At 37.2% G+C, this 24153-nt stretch overlaps 3 protein-coding genes and 1 pseudogene across 3 annotated transcripts; 3 read left to right on the plus strand and 1 right to left on the minus strand.

Moving 5' to 3' along the window:
• The first annotated feature begins 4372 nt into the window (after positions 1-4372).
• On the plus strand, positions 4373-5161 carry LOC126590969 (uncharacterized). The gene has a single exon (XM_050256493.1). It carries the CDS (start codon positions 4443-4445, stop codon positions 4989-4991), a length of 549 nt encoding a protein of 182 aa, XP_050112450.1. The 5' UTR covers positions 4373-4442; the 3' UTR covers positions 4992-5161.
• Positions 5162-8568: 3407 nt separating this feature from the next.
• LOC126590962 (late embryogenesis abundant protein D-34-like) lies at positions 8569-10477 on the plus strand (annotated as a pseudogene).
• Positions 10478-16520: 6043 nt separating this feature from the next.
• On the plus strand, positions 16521-17616 carry LOC126590964 (transcription repressor OFP12-like). The gene has a single exon (XM_050256489.1). The coding sequence runs from the start codon at positions 16612-16614 to the stop codon at positions 17326-17328; it is 717 nt and encodes a 238-aa protein (XP_050112446.1). The 5' UTR covers positions 16521-16611; the 3' UTR covers positions 17329-17616.
• Positions 17617-22213: 4597 nt separating this feature from the next.
• LOC126590970 (40S ribosomal protein S18-like) lies at positions 22214-24082 on the minus strand. The gene is made up of 4 exons (XM_050256494.1): positions 23918-24082; positions 23634-23794; positions 22740-22928; positions 22214-22550 (listed from the first exon to the last, which is right to left on the minus strand). The coding sequence occupies exons 1-4, from the start codon at positions 23918-23920 to the stop codon at positions 22445-22447; spliced, it is 459 nt and encodes a 152-aa protein (XP_050112451.1). The 5' UTR covers positions 23921-24082; the 3' UTR covers positions 22214-22444.
• Positions 24083-24153: the final 71 nt, after the last annotated feature.

A 24153-nucleotide genomic window follows, 5' to 3' on the forward strand; every position in this document is an offset into this window, starting at 1 on the left:
TATTCGTCTTCATCGTCATCATCATCATCATCACCACTATCAACCGCTTGGCCAATGACTTCTCCTCGTAGCCTAGCTCGAATATTTTCCATTCCATGTGTTATATTTTCCTTATGCTGTTTTTTATTTTTTAATAATGTGGTGATGAATGCCTTCACTTATGGGGGGACATTATCGCATCGTTGGACATTATTTTCTGGATCTAATCCACTAAGATGGTACTTAAGTCTTGTCACTCTGCCACTCTTCATTACCCGACCACAATATTTGCAAATTGTGCCACATTTGTTTCCATCTATTGGGTCTCCATGTTCCCAAGCTGGATTACGTTTAGTAACTCCATTGGACATTTTAAACGTACCTATATTTATTTTTCATGAAAATTAGGCAATTACTTTTTGGCCAAAAAATATAGTAGTGACGGAAACATATTAAATAGGAAGTAAAGAAAATAGGAAGTAAAGTTATTCTACAGAAGAATTAAATAGGAAGTAAAGAAAATGATTGTAAGAATTTAAGTAATTATAAAAATAATATGGAATAATAAAACCTAGTATTAATGAATAATAATCCAATTTGATAATAAAATAATAAATAACATTAAACATATTAAAATTATTCTAGGGAATAATTATACAACATTACTTAATTACTTCAAAAAATTAACATGCAACTATTATTTGGTTCTTAGTTCACATGCACGGGTCCACACAAATTTTGTTGTTGTTGTATAAATTACAATAATATAAATATAAGTTCATAAACTTACCTTAAATATGGAACCCTTTGTGTAAAGGCCAAATAAAATTTGCGTGGAGCAACAATAAAATAATAATTACACAAATGTAACAAATCTAGAACTTTCGATGTCGTACGTAGTAGCAAAACCTCGACGATCCTTTGCAGCTTGCCGTCTGTGAATAAATGAGAGAGAAAGAAGGTATTTAACATTTAATTTGGAGTGGCGTGAGCTGCAGATCCATTTATTCAATTTGAAGCTCTGAAATGGCTCTGGAATAGATCTAGAATGGCTGTGAAAGGGCTAAGGGAAGAAGAAGAAATGAAAGGGTGTAATAGAGGTTTTTCAATTTTCGAAGGGTAAAAAAATATGTGATGATCTGATACTCTCTCTGAGAATGTGAAAAAATATCACGTGTGGCACACGGTTTTGAATCTTGATGAAACCACCATTATTTTTGTCTTGTCAAAAATTGTACAAGTTGTAAAAGTTGTAAAAGTTGTAAAAGTTGAATTATTTGGATGTTTTTTTTTTCACACGCCACCACACACGCACACAGAGACCTCAGTCTCTGGATCCTTCTCTCTTCTCTTTTATCCCTTCTCCCACACACACGCACAAAGACCTCAGTCTCACGATCTTTCTCCCACATGGCCTTCTACTCCTCCCTCGCCTTCCTCCTCGTCCGCGACTTCCGCCTCGTCGGTGCTGTTTCCATCTCCTGTGACCTCTACCTCAAGTCGATCATCCCCATCGGCGCCCTCTATGCCCTTCGTAGTACTCCGTCAACGGCATCATCATCACCATCTAAACCTCGTCTTTCTCTCCATTTCTCTCGGTGCAGCTAGGACAGTGGAACCCAGGAACTCTCCAGCGAGTTCTCTTGGTCCTTCTCCAGTTAGGTAAGCCCCGGGTTACCTCAATTCATCTTGGATGTTGTGTGGTTAAGATATACTAAGTTTTATCTCGTTTTTTTAACAAGGTTTTAGAACGAGATCGACCTGGGGGAAGGCACACCTAGCTCCGGCGAGGCCGTGAGTGTTGAGGAACTTTCCGAACACCTCCGACCGTTTCACGCCAAACGGAAGTTATAAAAACATTCATCTCGTCTTATATTTCATTTTGATACTTAGATCGGAGTCTAGGGTGCTCTTTTACAGTCGACCGGAGTTGTAGAAGCTCCGGCGTTCTTCTCCAATTCGCACCAGCCTAAAATATTGCGATATTTTGACGACAATTCAGTAGATAAGTGTGAAAATATCGCTCTCTCACAAAACTGATATTATCGGCGAAATATCACCTATAATATCGGCATTTCAAACCATGAGTAACGGAACATTTACCAATTGACATTCGATGAACGACACTGTTTTTGGGGGACGAAAATAAAATTAATTATATCACCCTCATACAAAGACACAACTATGCCGTATTTTAAGGTCAACAGGGTCATAATAGTCAAATTCTCTCTGCCTAGAACACTCAGAAACAAATACTTTAGAGTTTAGACAAATTATTTTTTTTTTAATATTTTGGCTCCATTTTAATCAAGTGTGAACAAAAGATGGCATAATCTTTCCATAATTCTACACCTTAATGTTAGTCGTGGGTACCAAACAAGACATATTCCTTTTAAATATCTTGTCCTTTTAAAAAAAAACAATTGAATATGTATTGTCCTTTAAGAATTAAGAGGATCTTTGGTATGATATGAAATTTTTTTATTTTTTATTTTGTATTGCTTCAATTGGTTGGATTTAGGCCTCTAAATATGTATTATTACTTGTCAAGCTTGAATTACCAAGCTGAGCTCAACTCTATCTCGAGTCACTTGTAAAAACTTTAGAAGTTGTTTATGAGCTTTACAAGCCAAACATACCAATGTTCAAGATTAACTTGTTTCTTAATCAAACTGAACTAGGCTTCGCTTGGTTCTTTCACGAGCCAAACTATGACGAGCAAAACATAAGTCAAACTTGGTGCGAGTCAAATTGTTTTGAGCCAACCCTAAACATTCATAAAAGGGTGCGTTTGGTACGTGGGACGGGACATGACGGAACGGGACGAGGCGTTCTGTCCCGCGTTTGGTGCGCCAAAAATGGGGGGAACGGGCTGTTCCACGGGACAGATTTTGGGTGTTTTTGCGTCCCGCCTCCCCCCTGGAACGGGTTTGTTCCACGTGTGTGGAACACAATGTTTTACCATTTTAAGACAAATATACCCCATGTCTTTTTCAAAAATTACACCTTCGTTCCGTCCCGTTCCGTCCCGTCTGCGTACCAAACGCACCCTTAGTGCCCATTTGGTGGGCAATATAGGATTGTGCTTAGGGATTAGATTAGATTGTCAGAGACTTGTAATACGGTACTTGTAACTCATGTATAAGGATATGTTAAATAACTCACTATGTTATGGATCCACAATCTATCTTGTCCGATCATGTCCATCTCAAATTTTAACACAAATTATCTCATCTAGCTGACCAAACAGAATTTTAAAGTTTAGACAAATGAAATTATTTTTATTTTTTAACTTCCGGGTCCATTTTAATCAAGTGTAAACAAAAATGGCATAATCTTTCCATAATTCCTGTACACTTAATTGTAGTGGTAGGTAGCAAACAAGACATGTTCCTTTCCCTTAAAGGGATTTTTGTATGATATGAAATTTTAAAAACATGGTTTAGATGGTCCATATGCTTTTGTCTACTCAATTTACAAAAACTTGAAATTATTGTTTGCATATAATTGAACACAAAATACGTACAAATACAATTCTTCATTTGCAATGCCTTTCTTTTCCCAGGTTGAGATCCTCTTCGGATATCTTCCTTTGGAGCCAGGAGATTAAACAATCATGGATTACACATTCATCACTTTCTTTGCATTTAATGCGCCAAATACACAGATTTGGTTGGCACATGGCAACGAAATGATCCTTGTGCAGGTCCACTTGTGCCCTTCCTAGGGACAACACGACTAAGCGCCTAGCTCAACCCTGGATCAATGGGAACCCAGTACTCAAACACTATCTATCAGCCTTTATGTCCCTTCCATAGACTTGTTTCCTCGTCTAACCATCATGTAGTTTGGAGTCGATGTCTGAATAGGTACACACTTTATTTTCCTAGGTCTTCATGCCACAATGCTATTAGTGGCCAACTTGACCCTTAGTGGTCGGAATGTACTTTTATGGGGAAGCGCTTGGCTTGATAGCCGACAAGACACCAGGAGGGCATAGGTTCAAGAGCACTCGACTTCGTCCTGCCGAGTTCATCAGGCTCTAACCTTCCTTTGGGCCGATGTTCGTTCAGGCTTGTGTTCTTCTGAGCTTGTTGGGGTTAAAAAGGACCGTGTTAACTTGAATGGAGAGGTAACTTGTAATTAAGATTGATAAAAAAAATTAACCATATAAGAACTCAAATTCATGAGTAAATCCTCTAAATCACAAAATTATAAGGTTATTTTTTGTTTTTATAATAAAGCATTCAGTCTTGGGCTAAAAAATTGGATTCAGACATTCCATGCGGGCTTTATGTTTAATCTACAGCAACATGGGGATAATTTTGGGCCCAATGTTACAACTTCCTACGTATTCCCTCGTGTAATTTATACCCTTTGCATTTGAGCTGCGAGAAGCAACCTGTGAACAAACTTGCATCCAAAATTCTTCTTCTTCTTCCCTGCATAAAAACCAGAAACCCATGAAGAAAAAAGTCCACCCCTCCCCCAAAAAGCGCAACTTGTTATACGACGTCGTCGCATCATCTTCTTCCATGCCGCCGAAGAAGCTCCGGAGACTCCCCCACGTGTTCGCCAGCGTTCTCGAGCTCCCCTTCCACTCAAACGCCGACGTTTCCGTCCAAGAAACCTCCGACTCTTTCATTTTCTCAGTCGCCATGCCCGTGCATGTGACCACACCCACCACCGCGCGACCAGTTATTGGCGACCGCGTTGCTGTCCAAGCCCACACGATAGAGATTTATCCCGGGGTGACAAAGACTGTGATAAGGAAAACGGAAGGCGGTGATTTGTGGAGGTTGGACGAAGGAGTAGTAGACGATCTTGATCTCTGGAGGTATCGGCTGCCGGCATCGACGAGACCGGAGTTGGCCAGGGCCACGTGTACTAGGGAAGAACTGGTTGTGACAGTTCCAAAGGACCATGTTCATGATCGTTATGATCGTAATAAGCAAGGTGTAGAAGAAGAGGTTTTGGGTGAAGAAAATGGGAGGCATATTATTGTACAATAATTAATATTTCTCTTTCAACTTGGAATATCTTGCTAATAATGCATATGAACATTTTGAGAACAATTTCAGAATTATTTGCTAGTTGCTATAACATATTGCGCATAAGAATAATGTTGAAAGAGTAATTTTAAGGAGACTAAATTTAGTCTACCTAGCTACTCATGTTGAAATATTCATGTGTGATGAGTTTCTAAATTATCTTCATACAAGCATGTGGGGACATGAAACAAATCATAGTATGAATAGTAGGCTCTGTGGGGAGAGATTTTCTCTAATTGTATAATAACATATAGCTTACTGTCCCGTGTTTTGAGCACATAAAAATCTCTCGCTATATGGGAGTGTTCGTCCCATGTTGGAAATTTCGTGAAGTTAGATCTTTTTAATATTAAATTGATTGAGGCCCTTTGTATATACATTACACATTGAATTACTACATCAGCGGTTAAGTTGGGAGATATTAATGTCGATATATCGATTGGTAGTGAACCAGTGAATTGTCTGTAAAATTTTGATTGTCTCATAAAATTACGTAGCATTAAATACACAAGCATTTGATGATTTGAATTACGGGATTACAAAAGAAAATGATATGGATAACAAGGGAACCACTACAATAGAAAATAATCTTTAGGTTGAGAACTAATGTACTACTTGATCGGAAGAACTATGCTCCTTTGGGCAGCGGCACAATAGAAATAAGGGTGAAGTGTCGATTTAGTCCCTAAACTATCACAATCTGAATTATTATTTTTTGGTAAAATAAATCCCTAAATTCAATAAAATTGCTAATTTCATCTCTACTATTATATTCAAAGCTATTTTATCTAATTTTTCGTCAACTTAAGTAACTTGACATATTTTAAAGTGCAATACCGTCATTTTCTCACATATAAGCCCTTAACATTTCATATAGGTTGCGAATCTAATTAACCTTCAAAGTTAACTCCATACACTATTTCTTTATGAAAATTATCAATCTACCATTCAATGTGTACCACATGTAAGTAACGTAACTTAAATTGACGGAAAATTGAATATCGTAGCTTCAAATCTAATATTAGGGATGTAATTGGCAAGTTTTTATAATTTAATGACTGATTTTTCTGAAAAAATAATTGAGGAACTTAATTTTCACTTAGGTGATAATTCATGAACTAAATTGGTAGTTCATCCTAAAAATAATAATTCAAACAAATCTAAATCATCCATTTCTCATAACATTTAATGCTACGTGGCATGAAAGAACTTTCTCGTCACCTACACAAGAATACAAAAATAGACAATATGGGCAAAGTAGAGACTACAACAATATTTAAATTGTCGCTTTATTATCAATGAAGGTGATTGATCACATAGACAAACTTAGCAAAACAATGTGGTCAGGTTACAGTAGGAGTAATATTATTTTGAGTAAGTATATAAAATCAACACGATTTACCAACACATTTGATGTAGTTACAGATCCACAACTTTTAACAGTATAAATTTTTTGTATCTAAATAGTTTAATGTATTATTTTATTTTCTCACAATAGTCTTTAAAATTCACTTTCATAGTCATAAACATTTAAAGCATCGTTTTGAAGGAAAAAAACTTAGAAAAAATGTTATTACGATGTACAAAAACTTGGTTAATTTACCCTCTAATTACGTCCGGATGTTCATGTGCTCGGTTACATTTGCCTGTATATGTCCCATGACAACCTTCCTCCTTATCTTTCGTTTCGCTTTTCTTTGGATCGATGCCGATGGATCGAATATTAAAAAGGTATATCATCCAAAAGGTTTGTATTTTTCTTACATATAGAATATGGATTTGATTGCTATGAAAGTTGTGGACCTAAATTTGGCTTCCTTACATCCACCTTCTGCATGCCACGCCCTTCGAAATGACACATCCATTCTTGTTGAATTGACAGGGAATAACAAATGTGGGCATTACCTTTTCTCAAGTAGGCTACGCTAAGTGGAATAGACCTCCACTTTCATGATTTCATATATATTTAACAAAATTCTCTTTTCTCCATCACATTTTAACTTTATTTTTGGATGCCGATGAAGTTAGTGGAACTTTGTATCATTCAATTTCATGATTTCATATATATATTTAACAAAATTCTCTTTTCTCCATCACATTTTAACTTTATTTTTGGATGCCGATGAAGTTAGTGGAACTTTGTATCATTCAACACTTTTACTCGAGGTCCTGGAAATATTTGTTTGCAAAACCCAAATCCCAAATCCAAAATTTTGTACTCTAAATAATTAAGATTCGGTCAAGAGCCCAATTTCATATTGAAACAAGTCAAATATTTCTTTGAATTGGCAATCAAATTGTTACGTCGTATTATAAATTCACTCGTAATATATTAATAATGTTGTTTCTTACTATTTGGCCACGTTTACTGATATGAAATATGAATATGATGAAATTAGAATGAGAAAGAATTAGATTATGAAGGAATCAAAATGAGTATGAAATGGAATGAGGCACTCTTATTGTCCTGTTTACTAGCGAGGAATCATAATAGAAATTAGTTTGATTACTGAAATCTTTTTGGAGAAAGTAAAATATTTTACCTACTCAATAATTTTTATTACTTGATGCAAGTAACCAAACGAAGAATAGGAAGTTCTGTACATTAGACGTTGAGTAAGAAAATAGTATTGTAATAGTATCATTAACTTATATTATGATATGTCTATTATTAACAACACATGGTGTATGAAGGTCAAGCTAAAACATTCAGAACAAAATGTTACTAGCGTTAGCCTGGTAGTGAAGTAATAAATAGGAGTAAGTTAGAGACCCAAAATGCTAAACTCTGTTTGTATCAAAAATGAAAATACATTCAAAGTAAATACACTCCTACTGGGGATGTGATTGTGTCCATCTCAAGAAAAAAACCTTCAAATCGGTGGCAAAGGTGAGATCAGCCACATGGTGCAACTAGGCAGTGTCCACCACTGTGTAGAACTCCCCTTGCGACGCGGTTTTACCGGGATCTTGTGCTGTTTTGGGGCTCAATGTAAATGGAAGACCAACTTACAGTTTATCTTAGCCGTGGTGTTTCGGTTTCTAATTCATTGTCAATGTCATTGTGACGTTTTTTTTTGGTTCATCTCCATTGTGACGTTTTGGTTCCGAGTTCATTTATGTGGAGGAGAAAAAGAAATACACAATGTAAAACTAAACTAGAATGCATCGATCGTGTCATTCGTAATACATATCTCAAAAGTATAAGACGTTATGTATTTTATTTTCACTCACTAGATTTTGTAGTAAGTTAGTAACCCTCCAACTTGTTTAAGAGCTGCCCTAACCGACTATACCCAAGGAGATTTTTTTTTTAATATGCCCAGAATTCAGAATGGTATATTATATTTTATTATACAAATGGAAAAATTATATTTTTTAAGTATTTATCTACTTATATAACGGATACGGCGTATATATCACTAGTCCAGACATATTAAAATTTCTCTCCTACCCAAGGCCAACAATAACACGCGTCAAAGGTCTAGTAGTTTAACGCTGAACACCGACCGAAGTTCAAGTGTCGCCGGATATCGTGTCCAACTTTAGACATAGCGTCCACCTGTGAGCTTCCTCGTTCTCCATCCACCACCTGTAAATTTGAACCCTGCGGTCCAATTCTCACTTTATCCCATCCTCAACAAATTTCATATATATTTAGTCAAATATTTTGCTTAATTTGGACCGTACGTATACTTGCACTACTGTTAAAAACATTCCACCCTAATCGGTATTATTCAAGCCCAAAAACATGAACCAGGAACAGCCACAAAGACACCGACCGGACCAGTCCACGGTTGCGGAACCCATCAAATACGGAGACGTCTTCAATGTCTCCGGCGAATTAGCCTACAGGCCCGTCGCACCCCGCCACGCTGCCACTGCCCAAGCTGCTGAAAACCTAGTGCTTGGAGAGAATATGAGGGGTGGGCCAGCTGCTGTCAGTCGGCAGCTAGACACAACGAGGGCTTTGGCCTTGTTGGTCACCGCGACGCCACTAAAGTCGCCCGAGAGGAAGGCGTCACCGTTACTGATGAAACAATTAATCCCGATGGCAACCGCGTTGTCACTGAAAAAGTTGCTGGACGGGTATATATTTTTTCTAGCCGAACTTGTTACATATTGAAAGTGAGGTTTGATGATAAATTAAAAGAAAAATTAATGAAAATGGTTTGAAAACTTTGAATTTTAATCAAAATGACAAAAATGGGTTGTAAGTGAATAGTATAAGAGTAACTTTTTAGAGTAAAAATATTATTTTTAATTAAAATGAATAGTACCGAAAATGTTTTTTTAAAACTTGTTAAATTAAATACTATATAAAGTAGTACTATTCCTTACGAGCTCATGCCTCTTAATTCTATGATTTGAGATTCACTCTCCGCAAGTAGTATATGAGGTCATATGACATTACATATTGAGATTCCAATACCATTGTACTGAGATCTTATTATGTGGGTCGTTAAGCTTAACCTACTATTTTTGTGTTTATCGCTCAACTCTTTATAAGCACACTTAACAAGCATATGTTACGTTTTATAATTATGGGATTCACTCGTAGCATATAATTCATAACTTTAATAAACTTTGTACGTATACTTCCCGTTATATATTTGACATGGTATGTTTTGCGCCCATCAATCGAACACCGTATTCTTTAAAATATACTAATTGAAACATCTAATTGATAATGAACTAAAACAATGATAGTCAGCGTTTTATGTATATGTATGTGACTGTATATATTGGTTGCCTTCTTTTGAAGGTTGTGGCACAATATGTGGAGCCACCGGTGCCAGTTGCATCTCCAGGAGAAGCGCTTGATCGAGATGCAATTACAATTGGTGAAGCGCTGGAGACCAGTGCTCTGTCAGCAGGAGACAAACCGATTGAACAAAGTGACGCCGCTGCAAAACACAGGCGGCTGAAATGAGAGCCACTGGACGCAACGAGATAGCACCCGGCGGTGTGGCGGCTGTAGCTCAGTATGCAGCTTCTGTTAACCTGCGCGACGTCAATAAAACGAAACTTGGTGATGTGTTAGAGGTACAGATTATGTTAACATTTAATATAATACATCAATAATTATGTTTAACATTCTAGGGTTTTTAATTCTTTTAATTGTTTTTTTTTTCTGAAAATAATGCAGGATGCAACTCAGAAGTTGCCTGCGGACAAACCTGTGACTAGAGAGGATGCAAGGGCGGTGATAGGAGCGGAGATACGGAACAGTCCGAATATGGCCACTACTCCAGGCGGAGGTGCTGAATCGCTCGCGGCAGCGGCTAGGCTAACCAGAAGTGGGAATAAACGTATGAAGACTATTTCATTATGTACATATATGCATGCATGTTAGAATTTGGGCACAAGAATATGGGTTGAAAGTTTTTGCGTGTATAAGTCGTGTTACTTTTGTTGTAGTACTATGTTTCTACATGGACATAAAAAATCCCTTGTAACGTAAATATCTCGTTTAATGTAACATGTTTCGTTCGTTTTGTTAATTTCTAACTTTATGTTGTTTGGTGGTAAAATGCAAAACTAGTGTCTTCTACATTGCATAATACCAGTTTCCTTAGGGTACATACGTTTATACTCTTGTTCATATTGGTATATCTGACAACTAAGCACATTATTTTAGTTGACTATTTAGGTTTAAGACGTGATTTTTGTTGGTAAGGATATTGTTCTAGTCAACATCACTGTCCTCGTTCACGTTGATTCGGCCTGGACATAGAGAAGTCGAAGAGGATTTGAAGTATGGACATCTAGATCCCCTAGAAGTTGGCCCAATCTATAGGAGAAATTTTTTATTGTAACGGGAATACGGGTGGTACACTACGTGTTTTTATGTGAGTGGTGGGAAATTTTATTTTTGGGTAAATATCAGTTTACTACCCTCAAGTTTCGTGATTTTCAACATTTAGTATGAGAAGTTTTTTCGTTTCAGAGTCATACCTAAAGTGTTAATTTTGGGACAGTCTCATACATCCGTTAGTTTAGCTATTAAGTCTTCCGTTAACTGATGACGTGACGTCCATATGAATAATGACTGAGCGGCACGTGTCATTAAGGGATCCACATGAAAATTAAAAATTCAAAAAGAAAATTATTTAAAAGAAAAAAAATATAAAAATAAAACCAAATCCCCACCCATGCCCACTCACCCGTCTTCGGCTCCCCCTTTTCTCTCCCCCATTTTTATCCCCCCTTCTCCACAACCACCACCTCCTCCACCATTCCTCTCCTAACCTCACCGTCATCTTCCTCCTCCTTATCTTGCACCCCAACCCAAACCCAAACCCAAACCCCCACCCTCATCCTCCTTATCTTACACCCTAGCAACAACACCACCACTAGTCGTTGCTCAGTACTTTATTCCTCAATCCATGGCCCAACAACTCCCACCACACTCTCACTCACTCTGAGCTATGCACGTCACCGGTTCCTCACCTACTTTTCTCGACAAACTCGTCAGATGACTCGACTTCGTGGTCGTCTCGATCTACTCACCGGCTGGTTCACCCAGTTCATCCAGCTCCGAGACATTACCCGTATTGACATCTCTGGTTCCGTGTTCCTCGGGTTTTGGATCTGTCGTCTTCGATTCGTCAAACGACCGCCCATCACGCGACTGCATGAGGGTGTTGCAGGTGCAGAAGCCAGGTATTTGTCGACCACGCGCTGCGACTGCACGAGGATCGATTGCACCTTCTTCGAGCCAATGGTGGTGGTGCGGTTGCTGGGGTGTAGGATAAGGAGGAGGAGGGTGGGGGTTATGATGGATGTGCAGAGGTTGCGGTCAATTTTTCGAGATTTGCTGTCAAATCTGCAGGGAGAGTGAGAAAAAGTGATTAACAGTGGGGGAATATGGAGGGTGGAGGAAGGTGGTGGTTGCGTACAGAGAAACGGGGTCATCAAAGAGGATGAGGGTTGAGTGGGTGGAGTTGAAGAGGGTGGGGGAAGGATGGATGTGCAGAGGTTAGGTAGGTGCAAAGAAGAGAAGGGAGAGAGAAGGGATGGGGGTCGGGGTGGGGAAGACGATAGGGTTTTGGGTTTTTTATTTTTATTTTATTTTACTTTTATTTAATTAATTATTTTAATATTTTTTAATAACACGTGACACTCAATCATTGTCCATATGAATATCACGTCATCAGTTAACGGAAGACTTAACAGCCAGACTAACGAATGTTTGAGACTGTTCCAAAATTCACACTTTAGGTATGACTTTGGGACGAAAAAAACTTCATTTACTAAATGTTGAAAACCACGAAACTTAAGGGTTGTAAACTATTTACCCCTTATTTTTTAAGTTATTAACTTTTTAACACACATATTCTATCATTTATATAATGACTACCACTTCGTGTGCCCGTCACACTAAAAAATCTCTCAATCTATAGTGGTGTACCGTGCCCATTAACAGCCAGACTAACGAATGTTTGAGACTGTTCCAAAATTCACACTTTAGGTATGACTCTGGGACGAAAAAAACTTCATTTACTAAATGTTGAAAACCACGAAACTTAAGGGTAGTAAACTATTTACCCCTGATTTTTTACGTTATTAATTTTTTAACACACATATTCTATCATTTGTATAATGACTACCACTTCGTGTGCCTGTCACACTAAAAAATCTCTCCATCTATAGTGGTGTACCGTGCCCATTAACCTCTTATTCCCAGAGAACAAGGAAACAAAAGAAAAAGGAAAATTTGTAATGCACCGAGGTGGATACACTTTAGCTACACAAAGCCAAGTTCAGCACTTCTGGCAGAAGATTGGTTCATCCTGTAGGTGTGGCAGCAAATAGTAGTGATTCTGATATGAATATTTTATTATAAACCAAATAACTTCGGAGGATAATGTAATACAGATAACTTGCAACTAATTGTACTTTTGGTTGAGGAACTTTCTCTTGCGGTTGCCCGTTACATATGGCTTGGTTGGCTGGTGGTATTTGGCTACACAAACCTGATCCAGCAGACATCCATGGTACAACTAAGATCTAAAGATCTTGTATGCTTAAAGAGCCTCCTCTGAAATTGCATGACTTCTAATCTTCTTGTGCTTCCCTCCTTGCCCTCCACAATCCATAGTTGGTGGAAGGAGAGGAACTTTATAGGTATACTGATATTGTACGTCTTGTCTTAATAATGAAAGAAGATAAACTTCATGATACTAATAATAGTATGGTGTGCCAACCAACACTGAAAAATACAATTACATATACATACATATATATATATATATATGTATATATATATATATTTCTTATCATATAACTTGCTCATAATAACAAAATTCTAAGTGCGTATAAATTATTGAATACCTCGTGTCAAATAGGCTTAGTATATTATTTATTCTAGCTTACTTACAAGTTGCAAGTACATTATTAAGAAATAATATCCTATTGATCACAACGGATGGTGATTCTCATCTCTTTCATTTTCTCTCTTCTCCTCTTGATTTTTTTTTCTTCTTTCTCTTTTCACGAAATAAAATCTTAAGCGTCCAAATAAAAATTAAAATAAAAAAATAAAAAAGTAGGAGAGATATCTTGTTTGACTGAAAGGGATCATCTTCGTATCTCTTCCATCAAATTCATTAATTTAGACTCTTGAAATTTAATCTAACATATAAATATATTGAGCTTTTTATAAAAAAGGAAAACTAATAAAAATGGCTTGAAAACTTTGAGTTTTAATGATAAGGACAAAATATGCTTTTCGTTAAAGTTCATTTTTAAAAATTATAATAATTTTAGCAATGTAATCAAATTTCAAATTTCCAAATTGATGAATTTAGTAGATTTGATGAAAAAAAAAATCGAAGAGGATCCCTTTCCTTGTCCGACCACACCACCTCATGCGGTCAGAATGCAGAAAGGAAAGACAGTTTGTTTCAATCTATCGTGTTTCAACAGAAGAGGGGTTCATATCAATTAATTTGACTTGACAGATAATAAATTATATTTATAACCTAATTGGTCTGACAGAAGTAAGATTATGTGTGTACGTAATTTGATGGAAATTAACCACAGTTAAATCTAATGTACATTAGGTAAAATGGGGTAAATTCTTGGAGGCGAAATACACGTGTGGCAAGTCCTGCTAGACTCTCTTTAGGAGCGACTCTGGCTAGCAAATCTCTATCAATGAACCCTTCCCGGAACTCTGAAAATAAATACATGAGATCGAAGAAATTTAAGCATGTAGTCAGTTGTCCTACTCGTGGAAGGTAAGGCATTTATGAGATTTATTAAATAAAAAAGAATGCCAAATATCAACATTCGAGCAAAATAATTAACTAATCTAATAAAAGGTAACTACTCTATAAGAGATGAAACGGTTTTTTATTGTATAACTTCTACGAAGATACATTATAAATAAGTTAATAAACTCAACTCAATCTCCAAGAAGAAATGCAAGCATTATCCCCAGTAATGTAACTAGTAATTAACTTTAGCCTCATGTGATGTTGATCTTTCAGTACAATACACTGGTAGTTTTGTTCTCTAGCAGTGCAATGTCCTCCTCTTGCATAGAAAAATAGTAAAAGTAGATATATATTCTTTTTAGACACAACTTTTCTGTGTTGCATGCATCAATCATCGTGGATCTTCATGTGCAGGCCACGCATAGATTTGCACTTTGCACCACACCCACGAAACAGAAGCTAATAATTCAATTTGGATCGGATTCATACGGTATCGATTTGACAAGAGGAAATAGCTAGCTAGTTTTCTTCTTGTTCGTAGAAAGGGGGTTGAATAAAATGTAGATTGCTACCAGAAAAATGGAGATAGGGTTTTGAAACACTAATTGAAGCAAAACGTTAGTTGGCTCTGTGACTAAATGGGTCACCCACCACCCCCACCATGTGCAATATGCATGATGTCTGCCCTATTCTGAGATTTGGTTTGGAATTGGACCATTCTTTACACCCATATGTAAGTCCATACCTACCGATTTCCCTCCTCAAAATCCTCACCTTCACTCAATATTTTTCTTCAAACTTAGCACCAAAACTAGATAATTAATTATAACATTATAACATCTGAACATCACGAGTCTTTTCTTAACTGGAATTCCGATCTCTTGTAGCAAAAACGAGATAAACAAGACCTTGTAGGGATCTTGTATTTATCGCATGGGACCTCCACATTTTAAGACAAAAAGGAGAGAAACAATGGAATATATAGGATGGTGTTATCCACACATTTATTTTTACTTCTTACACACCCTCACAGTTATGCGACTACAAAAGATATGCATGAGTTAAACCGGTTTTACCCAAATTATGCAGTTCCGCTTGCAAAGAAAGTTTGAATGTCCTCGTTTAAACCAAAGCAGTTTAATACATGTGAAAATTGTATATAGAGTCAAACTATACATATCACACATGACATATTTACATCGAAAGAACATTACTACGTGATAAAGCAACAGAGAAAGAAAATAGAAAAAAAAATTGAGGCTTTGTTTCGGGAATTTTGCTGCATAAATGGGACCCCGTAGTGTGAGAGGTCCTAATTGGAAGATCAAAAAAGTGCTAAGGAAATCCAAGCGTTGTTGATCAATCTCTTTCTTCATCAATCTTTAATGGTGACAGTTCAGAAATATTGTAATTGCGCACGGACGAAGAAGCAGAGGTATGTAGATAATCTGAGTTATCTCAACTTGAAACATATAATTTCTCCTATCCCATGATTTGAAAGCTCCCTCTAGTTTCAGTACATGCAGCCTACTCCTCCTCCATCTTCCTTAAATACCTCTATCATAATTTCACGCTGTTTACGTAACTACTTACATACGAATTACAATATTAATGGATAGACGGTAATACTAAAAATATTATATTTGTAAATTAAATTTTAGAAATTAAAGGACATAGAAGTTAATAATTGATTTATTATTTAAGTGTTGATAATTGTGTTCATTTTTATTGGTAACATATAATTTAATTTGCAAATTTAGTCTTCCTACATACAAAATGATTGATGTTTCACGAGTCTATATTAACAAGTAGACATATTATAACGTGAAATGTTACATGATAGTATCATGGTCACACAAAATATTTACTCCGATTTCAATGCAAGAAAAACACCAAACTACTAAAATGTACTTGATAAAAGGAATGGGAAAGTATGATTATTATCTATGGTTTTACATTAACTCTCTAAGAAATTACTGAACATTCGTACTCTTGACCGTTTAACAGATAATTTGTGTTTAATATGAATCTAATGGTTAGACACATATTAAACGTGACATAAGTTATAACAATTTGTGTTCCGAGTTACAATTGAGTTCACTTTACAAAAAAATTTAGTGTACTCGGAACACAACATGTAATTTACTAACATGTTGCGGATAAATGAAAAAATCTCCCAAGTTAACAGTCTCCTTACGGCTGTCCAGTCGCGGTTTTCAAACCAAACTACAAGTTACATCGCCACTAAGACACTCTATATAGAAATACTGACTTCGAACATTGCTCACACACACGTTCTCTCTCTCTCTCTCTCTCTCTCTCTCTCTGCAGTCGCTGCTTCTAATTTGTGAGAAAAAATGGCAAACACATTGGGAAGAAACCTAAATCTCTGCTTCACAAAGATCCGACGGCCACCAATGGGTACAATCCTAGATGACGACGCTCACGGCCGTCCATTACCAACCGCCACCGCATCCACATCCACGTCATCAACGTCCATGATTAAGAACTTTAACTCCCTCTACGATGACCAGTCCACGTCCACATCAAAATCCCTCAGCTCCTCCCTCCTCTCCACCTCCAACGACTACTCCGACACAGAGGCCCCTGCTCCCGACTTTGCTACCGCCTTTGCCTCCCGACGCTTCTTCTTCTCCTCTCCCGGCCGATCCAACTCCATCGTTGACCAATCATCATTCGTCGCCACGTCATCCTCGTCCAAAACATCAGCCTCCGAGCCCGAAGACCGCACGCTCTTCATCAACCACAGCGTGGCGATCCCCACATTCTCCCCGGATCCCTACCGCGACTTCCGTCGGTCCATGCAGGAGATGGTGGAGGCGCGTGAGAGAACGCCAGACTCGGAGGACGTGAAGAAGAAATCCAACTGGGAGTTTTTGCATGAGCTCCTCCTGTGCTATCTTGCACTGAACCCTAAGAGCACCCACAAGTTTATTATCGGCGCTTTCGCTGATCTTCTTGTCAGCCTCATGCCGTCTCCCGCCGGAGGCTCCCGCATTGAATTAGAACCGGAGTTCACGGCCGGCGTTTGTGAGATTTCACGGTGCATCTAGTTAGTAATTAGACGTTTATAATATTGACGTCAATATTTGTCAATATTTGTTCATATGTATGTATGTATAATATTTAATTAAGTCGATCGGTCCATCTTTTTGTTTTTGGATTCAAGCACATCGACAAATCTTATGGTATCTTGTCCCTCATCTTCTTCTTCTCCAGTATCTGGTCCTTGTCCTTGTTTCGTGGCTTAGCTGTTTTTCAGCTCTATATAATATACATGACGAGTTGTAAAATTTTAATAAAAAATAGAACTGAAGCTTTTTAGAGGCGGATGCATGAAATATTATTGGTCTCTCAGATTACCATTTTATTCACTTGCATTTATGGATAGTCTTTTACATTCATTCTTTTTTTTCTTTGTAATCATAATCAACAAACAAGCTAAAGGTAAATAATATTAAGATTAGACTGTAAATTAAAATTTTCGACCAACTCAAATTATAAAGAAGTACAAAAATAATAATAATAGGAGATGAAATGTGCGACAAGCAGCACAAATGCTGCGCACAAAACATCTCCTGTGGTATGTATGCCCAAATCCAAGCATGCCCTGCTGCCCAACAGTCTAGGCTCCTCTCCAAAGCGTTTTATCAAGCAGTTAGAGGCATATAAAAAGGCAACTTCAAGCATAAAGGGGTTGTACCCAAGTTATCTATGGAGATTCATCGAGTTTGTAAGGGTCATCTAACCCCCTTGCATCTAAGTCAGTCCGCCCCTAGAGCTGTGACTCTAATTACAATAAGCTATATATCAATAATTTACTATCGCTTGTTCACAATAAGTGGCTCAGTGGAAAAGTGCAAACAACATCTTTCTAAAGAAAAAATAGAAGGTTTTGGGTTTGATACTTTGTAAGTTGTTAATGTGTTTGATCATAGCTATGGATAGGGTGCAATTTCCAATTACTCTCTTCCAGGCCCGAAAAAAGGTGATGGCCGTAGTTCACCGTTAATTGTCTCCCTTTTGAGAAAAAAAAAATAATAACAATTTACTATCCTCTAAAGTGTGTAGTAATTAAGTTATTGTGGTTAGCACATTGGTGAAGGCTCCTGTAGTTACAACTTTTAATTGTATCAATGTTTTTTTTTTTAATAAAACTTCATGGATATTAAATTTTACATATTCAGTTGGGATAGTTGGTGTGATGTAACAAAAAAATTTGTATATTTCCATTTAAAGTTTGAAACTAGTTTGTTGCATCTGTATACTTTCCTAGTTGGGAAAGTGAGTTTTGATCATTGCCTAACTTTCTCACCAAAAATACAAACGAAAGACCAGCAGCTGATTACTATATAGTATATAGGTACCTCCTCTTGCTTAGTTAGAAGTGTACAAATATACAGGGAAATTATTCGACGACATACATTTTCGTAACACTTAATGTTACATACTATTGAAAATTTGCATTCCATACGCTAATGGTTATTTACTCTTTTTTTTTTTTTTTTTTTTTTTTTTTTGCGAAAATCACATTTCATATGTGTGGTTTAATTATACTAGTACAACCGTATTATTACTACATCCAATTATTGTTCATGATAAAGTTCAACTTCTTGGGAAATGTGGATCATGGTCTAACTTAAACATGTGAACTTGGGTACTTTTACTCCTGTATACAGAATTACAGTGGTACTCACTACTCACCAAATTAAACATCTTACACACTTCGGGTAATTGATAACGAGAGTTCAAGTGTTCAACCTAAAAAGCCTGCTAGCCTACTTTACCTCTTGGCTAGCTATGGCTATTAGGTTAAAATTTCTCTCTGTGTATGTAGGAGCAAGTTAATAGAAAATAGCAATGCACTTAACTTGGATAGATAGAAAAGCATGTGCTGAGGGGGCCGACTGCTCTTTTCACCTTTTGTGATATGCATAGCTACAACCATGCATGTTCACGTTCAACTACTTGTTACTCCATGCTACATCCTTATCATTGGATTTTTGTTTATTGAATCCTTAACCGCTCGTCTAACTATGTGTTGTCCTGGTGTAATGTCATACATTGAAGTATATTACTTTCGTACTAATGTCCTTAAGCGTGAGTTGTACTACAAAACATTGTATGCGCTCACTTGTACTTAAAGTTTGATAAAAAACAGTTCTAGACAAAGCAGTTTCGGAATTGTCTATCAATCCAAAGCATAACTTGTATTATTCATACGCTTCAAGTTCGCCTACAGTTCGCTCCAAAAAATAGAGTCATCCCTACCCTCACATCCCTTTCTTGACTTGGCCTGCGTGCATTATACCTACACCCTTTTAAAAGAACTTTATTTCAATTTCAACAAAGCAAAGAAACGAAAGCATAACTCTTTGCTTGTTGTCCTCTTACTCTTTTAGCCTGCCTTGTGGGGGTCCCCCGGGTGTCTACGGCGGATCCGATCGGTCTCGTGATGAAGAGAAATCTTTTCCGATCTTCCACTAAGAAATAAGAAAGGTATCGTCACGACAACTAAATTTGCTCACGAAACTACTCTGTGGATCCCCGTGGAAGGAGGGGAGATTTTATCTTCATTGGGGGGTCATTTCGAAACATTTTGTGAAAAGACAAACAAACATGTTAATGCTATAATATATGCTTGTTTGGGACAAGCATGTGGTAGTTAATTACTTAATTTTGAAGGAAAAGCAACTGTATTATAAAATGTATAAACATTTGTCGACTGGTTGAAGGTTCCCGAGTAGAGAGTAGAGACAAGTGTGATCCAAGTTTTAGTCCCCATCACCTTATGTAACTGCTGGGTAACATTTCTTGATCATGATATGCTTTGATGTCGACTCACACACTTCAGTTTTAAGCAACATGAGGATGATCCTTTTCTTCTTTTTTTTTGTTCTCATGAATTCATTAATTAATTCCACAAAATAAAATAACAAGAGATGATTTCCGCATTCTTCTTTTCATAGACACTTTTCCTTATACACTAATGTTTTTAATGTTTGAATTGAACAAATAATGAAAAATCAGGAGACAAAAGCAAGAGAAAAAGTGTGAGAAGAGAAAACAAATTTAAAAAACACTACTTAATTCAATGATAGAAACTGACAAGTGATTTAGCAAATGAGAAATGCTAAGAGGACTTTTTTGAAAGTGGAACTCTCTGACACCTCACAGTTTAATGTCAATTTTAGCGCCAACATTATAAAACATTTTCCAAAAACATAAGGTGATAAAAGTTCATAAAGAGTCTCAATTTTAAAAGTCTTCTTAGCATTTCTCTTAACCAATTCATCCAACACTTCCCTTTTAGCTTCCTTAATTAAGAATCCAACACAAACCACAAAGGGAGGTCCGTTCTTGAACTTATAAACTTACAACGAGCAAATCCTCTGTGCGCCCTTTGTTTCCCACTCAATCACAAGGAACATTATAGAACTCTAATTACGAAGTCTAGCTAATTGGCAGTAAATGATGCTAGTTTTTTTTTTTTTTTTTTTGGGGGGGGGATAAATTCATTAATTAAACAATGCATCTCGAGACAAATTATGAACTCGTTTAGATATGCTTTTAAAATGATCAAAAGCGTTTTTAGTGAAATTGGTTTTGGGTTCCAAAAACATTTACAGGAAACACTTCCAAGTGCATTTTCAGGATTCACTTGCATTGTGCTTATTGCAGAAAGCACTTCAAGTTTTTTTTTTTTTTTAAATTCAGGATTCACTTGCATTTTGTTAAGAATTGTTTTCAAAAACATATTCATAAAAAATATTTTCAATCATTTTAAAAACACTTACCAACAAATTAAAAAAAAAAAATTAAAAACATATTCATAAAGAATAGATAGGGTGCAGACTCAGAGGTGGGTCTGGATGATTGGCAAAGTCTTTGCATTAAAAAAAAAAACAAATTATATAGGTAAAAATCAGTACCTCTAACTCTAAGCACAGAAAAAAAAAAAAATAGGGAATCTTGTTTTCGTCTCTGCCTTTATTTATTTATTTTACCTCAATGTTTCTGCCCAATGTGTTTGTCTATGCTTCAACTTGAACCTGATGAAGGGCAGACTGGAGGTCCAATGTATTTTATTATACTTGTATAAACATGGAATCTTGTTCTCTTGGTTACCAGGCAATAACGATTTTATGATAATTTATCGTTGGGTTTGATCTTAAGGGTTGAGATTAAGGGAGTATGGTTATCTTTCATCCTATTACCATCACATTCTCTCTCTTCCTCTCACACTTTTTTTTTTGTATTTATAAAAAAATCAATATAAGATTTTAACATGGCATAATCGTAATCGTTCAAATAGGAGGAGAGAGAAGATATAAGTGATTAGGAGGCAATAGAATCTCCCCCATGATTAAGACATTACATCCATTTACTCTTCACCTTTGATATCTAATCAAAAGGTGAGTGACCAGCATTCCCCAATCATATCGTCTTCCACCGTTGCACTTACCACCCCCTTCCTAAAATATAATTGTTCTTAACCCACGGAGTTTGTAGCTCAGTTGGTTAGGAGCAATTAATCTCCTATAACCGATGTCTCGAGTTTTCCTTCACCAATATTGCTCGTGTAAGAAAAAAAAAATATCTACCGACCAACCATCGAACAAAACGCAGCTTACAGGTCCCAATTCTGTATGGGAGGGAACTCTATAGGATTGGATTGGAGAATACTCCATTCTGGACGGGAGGCTACTCTATCGGATTCGCCTGGATAACCCACTCTCAATTCCGTCTAGACGAAAAGGGTGGAGCACTTCTCAAATACGTGACAAACATCTATTGAGCAGGTAACGACATTAGAACTACATCTTAGTTTACGCGACCAGCGAGGGAGACACATGACTAGTCACGTGATCAGAGAGCCATCAGAGAATGAAAGGCAGATAAGAAAAGGTTATACTTTAAAGACAAGAAACAGAGCACTTAGCAATACTGAAATATGCTGGAACACCTTCACTTTGGAAAATTAGTGCACTTACAATTAACGAAAATATGCCTCGGGTTAAAAAAAAGAAACTAAATCCCTGAAACAATCTAAAAACGTGTATTTCAGCATTCAAAAACATTCTCAGATATACTAAAGAAGCAAAATTTCTCAAGCTAACATGTAAACATCCAGCAACGAGCTCAAGAAACGGAAAATGCGAAAGCAGACTATCGCTTCTTGGAGACACCAACAGTCTTTCCTCTGCGACCGGTGGTCTTGGTGTGCTGCCCACGCACCCGGAGACCCCAGTAGTGACGGAGACCACGGTGGTTCCTGTCGCATTACACACACTTATCAACTCAATCATACATGATAAATGGCTAAAGAAAGCTAACGGTATCACAAAAACAAGAAAACCCAATCAAACTGGATTGTGAAATCCATGTTAAGAAGGCATTGTCAAATGCAGCACACAAATGACACGTATCTCAAAGGAACAATTACTAATAGTAGACAGCAAACCTGATCTTCTTCAAGCGTTCGAGGTCGTCCCTCAGCTTCATGTCCAATGCATTGGAAACAACTTGAGAGTACCTCCCGTCCTTGTAATCTTTCTTCCTGTTTAAAAACCAGTCTGGAATTTTGAACTGGCGAGGATTCGCAACAATTGTCATGAGGGTATCAAGCTCCGCGGCAGACAGTTCACCAGCCCTACAATGAATCATCCACATCAAACCCAAAATTTCCGACAACAAACAGGTTTCTCTTTATGCAATATCACTACTACAATTAACTCAGCCAGCACAACATATACAATGTATTCAAAATGAATCATTAAAAGAGAAAATTTAAGCATAGACTGTGCCAGAAGATAACAATCAAGCAAAAATGAAACAAACCCGAACGAGTATGGTGATATGATCACAATTCAACCGCAAACATATGCATAATCAAACTTTCTCTTCATCTAAAAGTCTGTTTTAAGAGGACTAACATGGAACGGGTTCACAGTCATGTGGCCTCCCTTGTCCAATAATGAATTGCCATGTGCAAGTTTTTCTTCACATGGCAATGTATTATTGGGTTGGGACACCACAAGGCAGTGATCCCGTTCCATGAAAGTTGCTCTCCTGTTTGCAACTTCTGTCCAAAAAGTGGTTTCTGACAGAAAAAGAGATTCTACCTATGTTCTTCAAGAATCACTTCTCGTGCTTCTCGAGGAAGCACTTCTATGTGCTTCCTATTTTTAATAAAAATTCATGTGTGTTACAATAAAATCACTTCTAACAGAAGTGCTTAAGACTTTACAAACAGAAGTGCTTCCTACAGATGCAGTCCTAAGCAAAAGCAATTGGATTTCAAATATTCATACAACATCAGATAAATTGTAAAGGTGGAGTCGAAGAGAAAGGGCACCTCTTGTTCATGTCGACGTCAGCCTTCTTGCAGACAATGTTGGCGAAACGACGTCCGATACCTTTGATGGAGGTTAGGGCAAACATAATCTTCTGCTTCCCGTCCACATTGGTGTTCAGCACACGCAGAATGTGCTGAAACTCTTCGTTCGCTACCAGAGACTGCAGCAGATTCCAATTCACACACACATAAATTAACTTCATATATTAACAGAGATTTGACATATATATTAGTACGCAAGGAGATAGAAAGTATAGAGAGAGAGAGAGAGAGAGAGAGATGACCATGGCTTGCTAGGGTTTTGGATCTTGAAGCTTTTGGAGCAGTTCTGCGCCTGTGTGTGCCGTGAAGACGTAAGTGAAGCAAAGAGAAACCCTAGAAATGGCAGCCGCGGCCTTTGTGAATGATTTTATACACCCACCCAATGGGGTATGGCCTAATATAACTGTAATAGCCCAACATTTATTTTCTTTTCAAGCCCGGTTGATAAAATGACCAACAACATCAACTATGGCTCGGG

This window comes from Malus sylvestris, chromosome 11, assembly GCF_916048215.2.
Source record: "Malus sylvestris chromosome 11, drMalSylv7.2, whole genome shotgun sequence".
Lineage (NCBI taxonomy): Eukaryota > Viridiplantae > Streptophyta > Magnoliopsida > Rosales > Rosaceae > Malus > Malus sylvestris.

Excerpts from the sequence above, each read along its gene's own strand:
- LOC126590969 (XM_050256493.1), top strand. The coding sequence starts at position 4,443 with ATGAAGAAAAAAGTCCACCCCTCCCCCAAAAAGCGCAACTTGTTATAC.
- LOC126590964 (XM_050256489.1), top strand. The coding sequence starts at position 16,612 with ATGGCAAACACATTGGGAAGAAACCTAAATCTCTGCTTCACAAAGATC.
- LOC126590970 (XM_050256494.1), bottom strand. Across the intron at positions 22,929-23,633 it reads GACGTCGACATGAACAAGAG|GGCTGGTGAACTGTCTGCCG; the intron begins GTGCCCTTTCTC and ends GATTCATTGTAG. Across the intron at positions 22,551-22,739 it reads GAACGCTTGAAGAAGATCAG|GAACCACCGTGGTCTCCGTC; the intron begins GTTTGCTGTCTA and ends GTAATGCGACAG.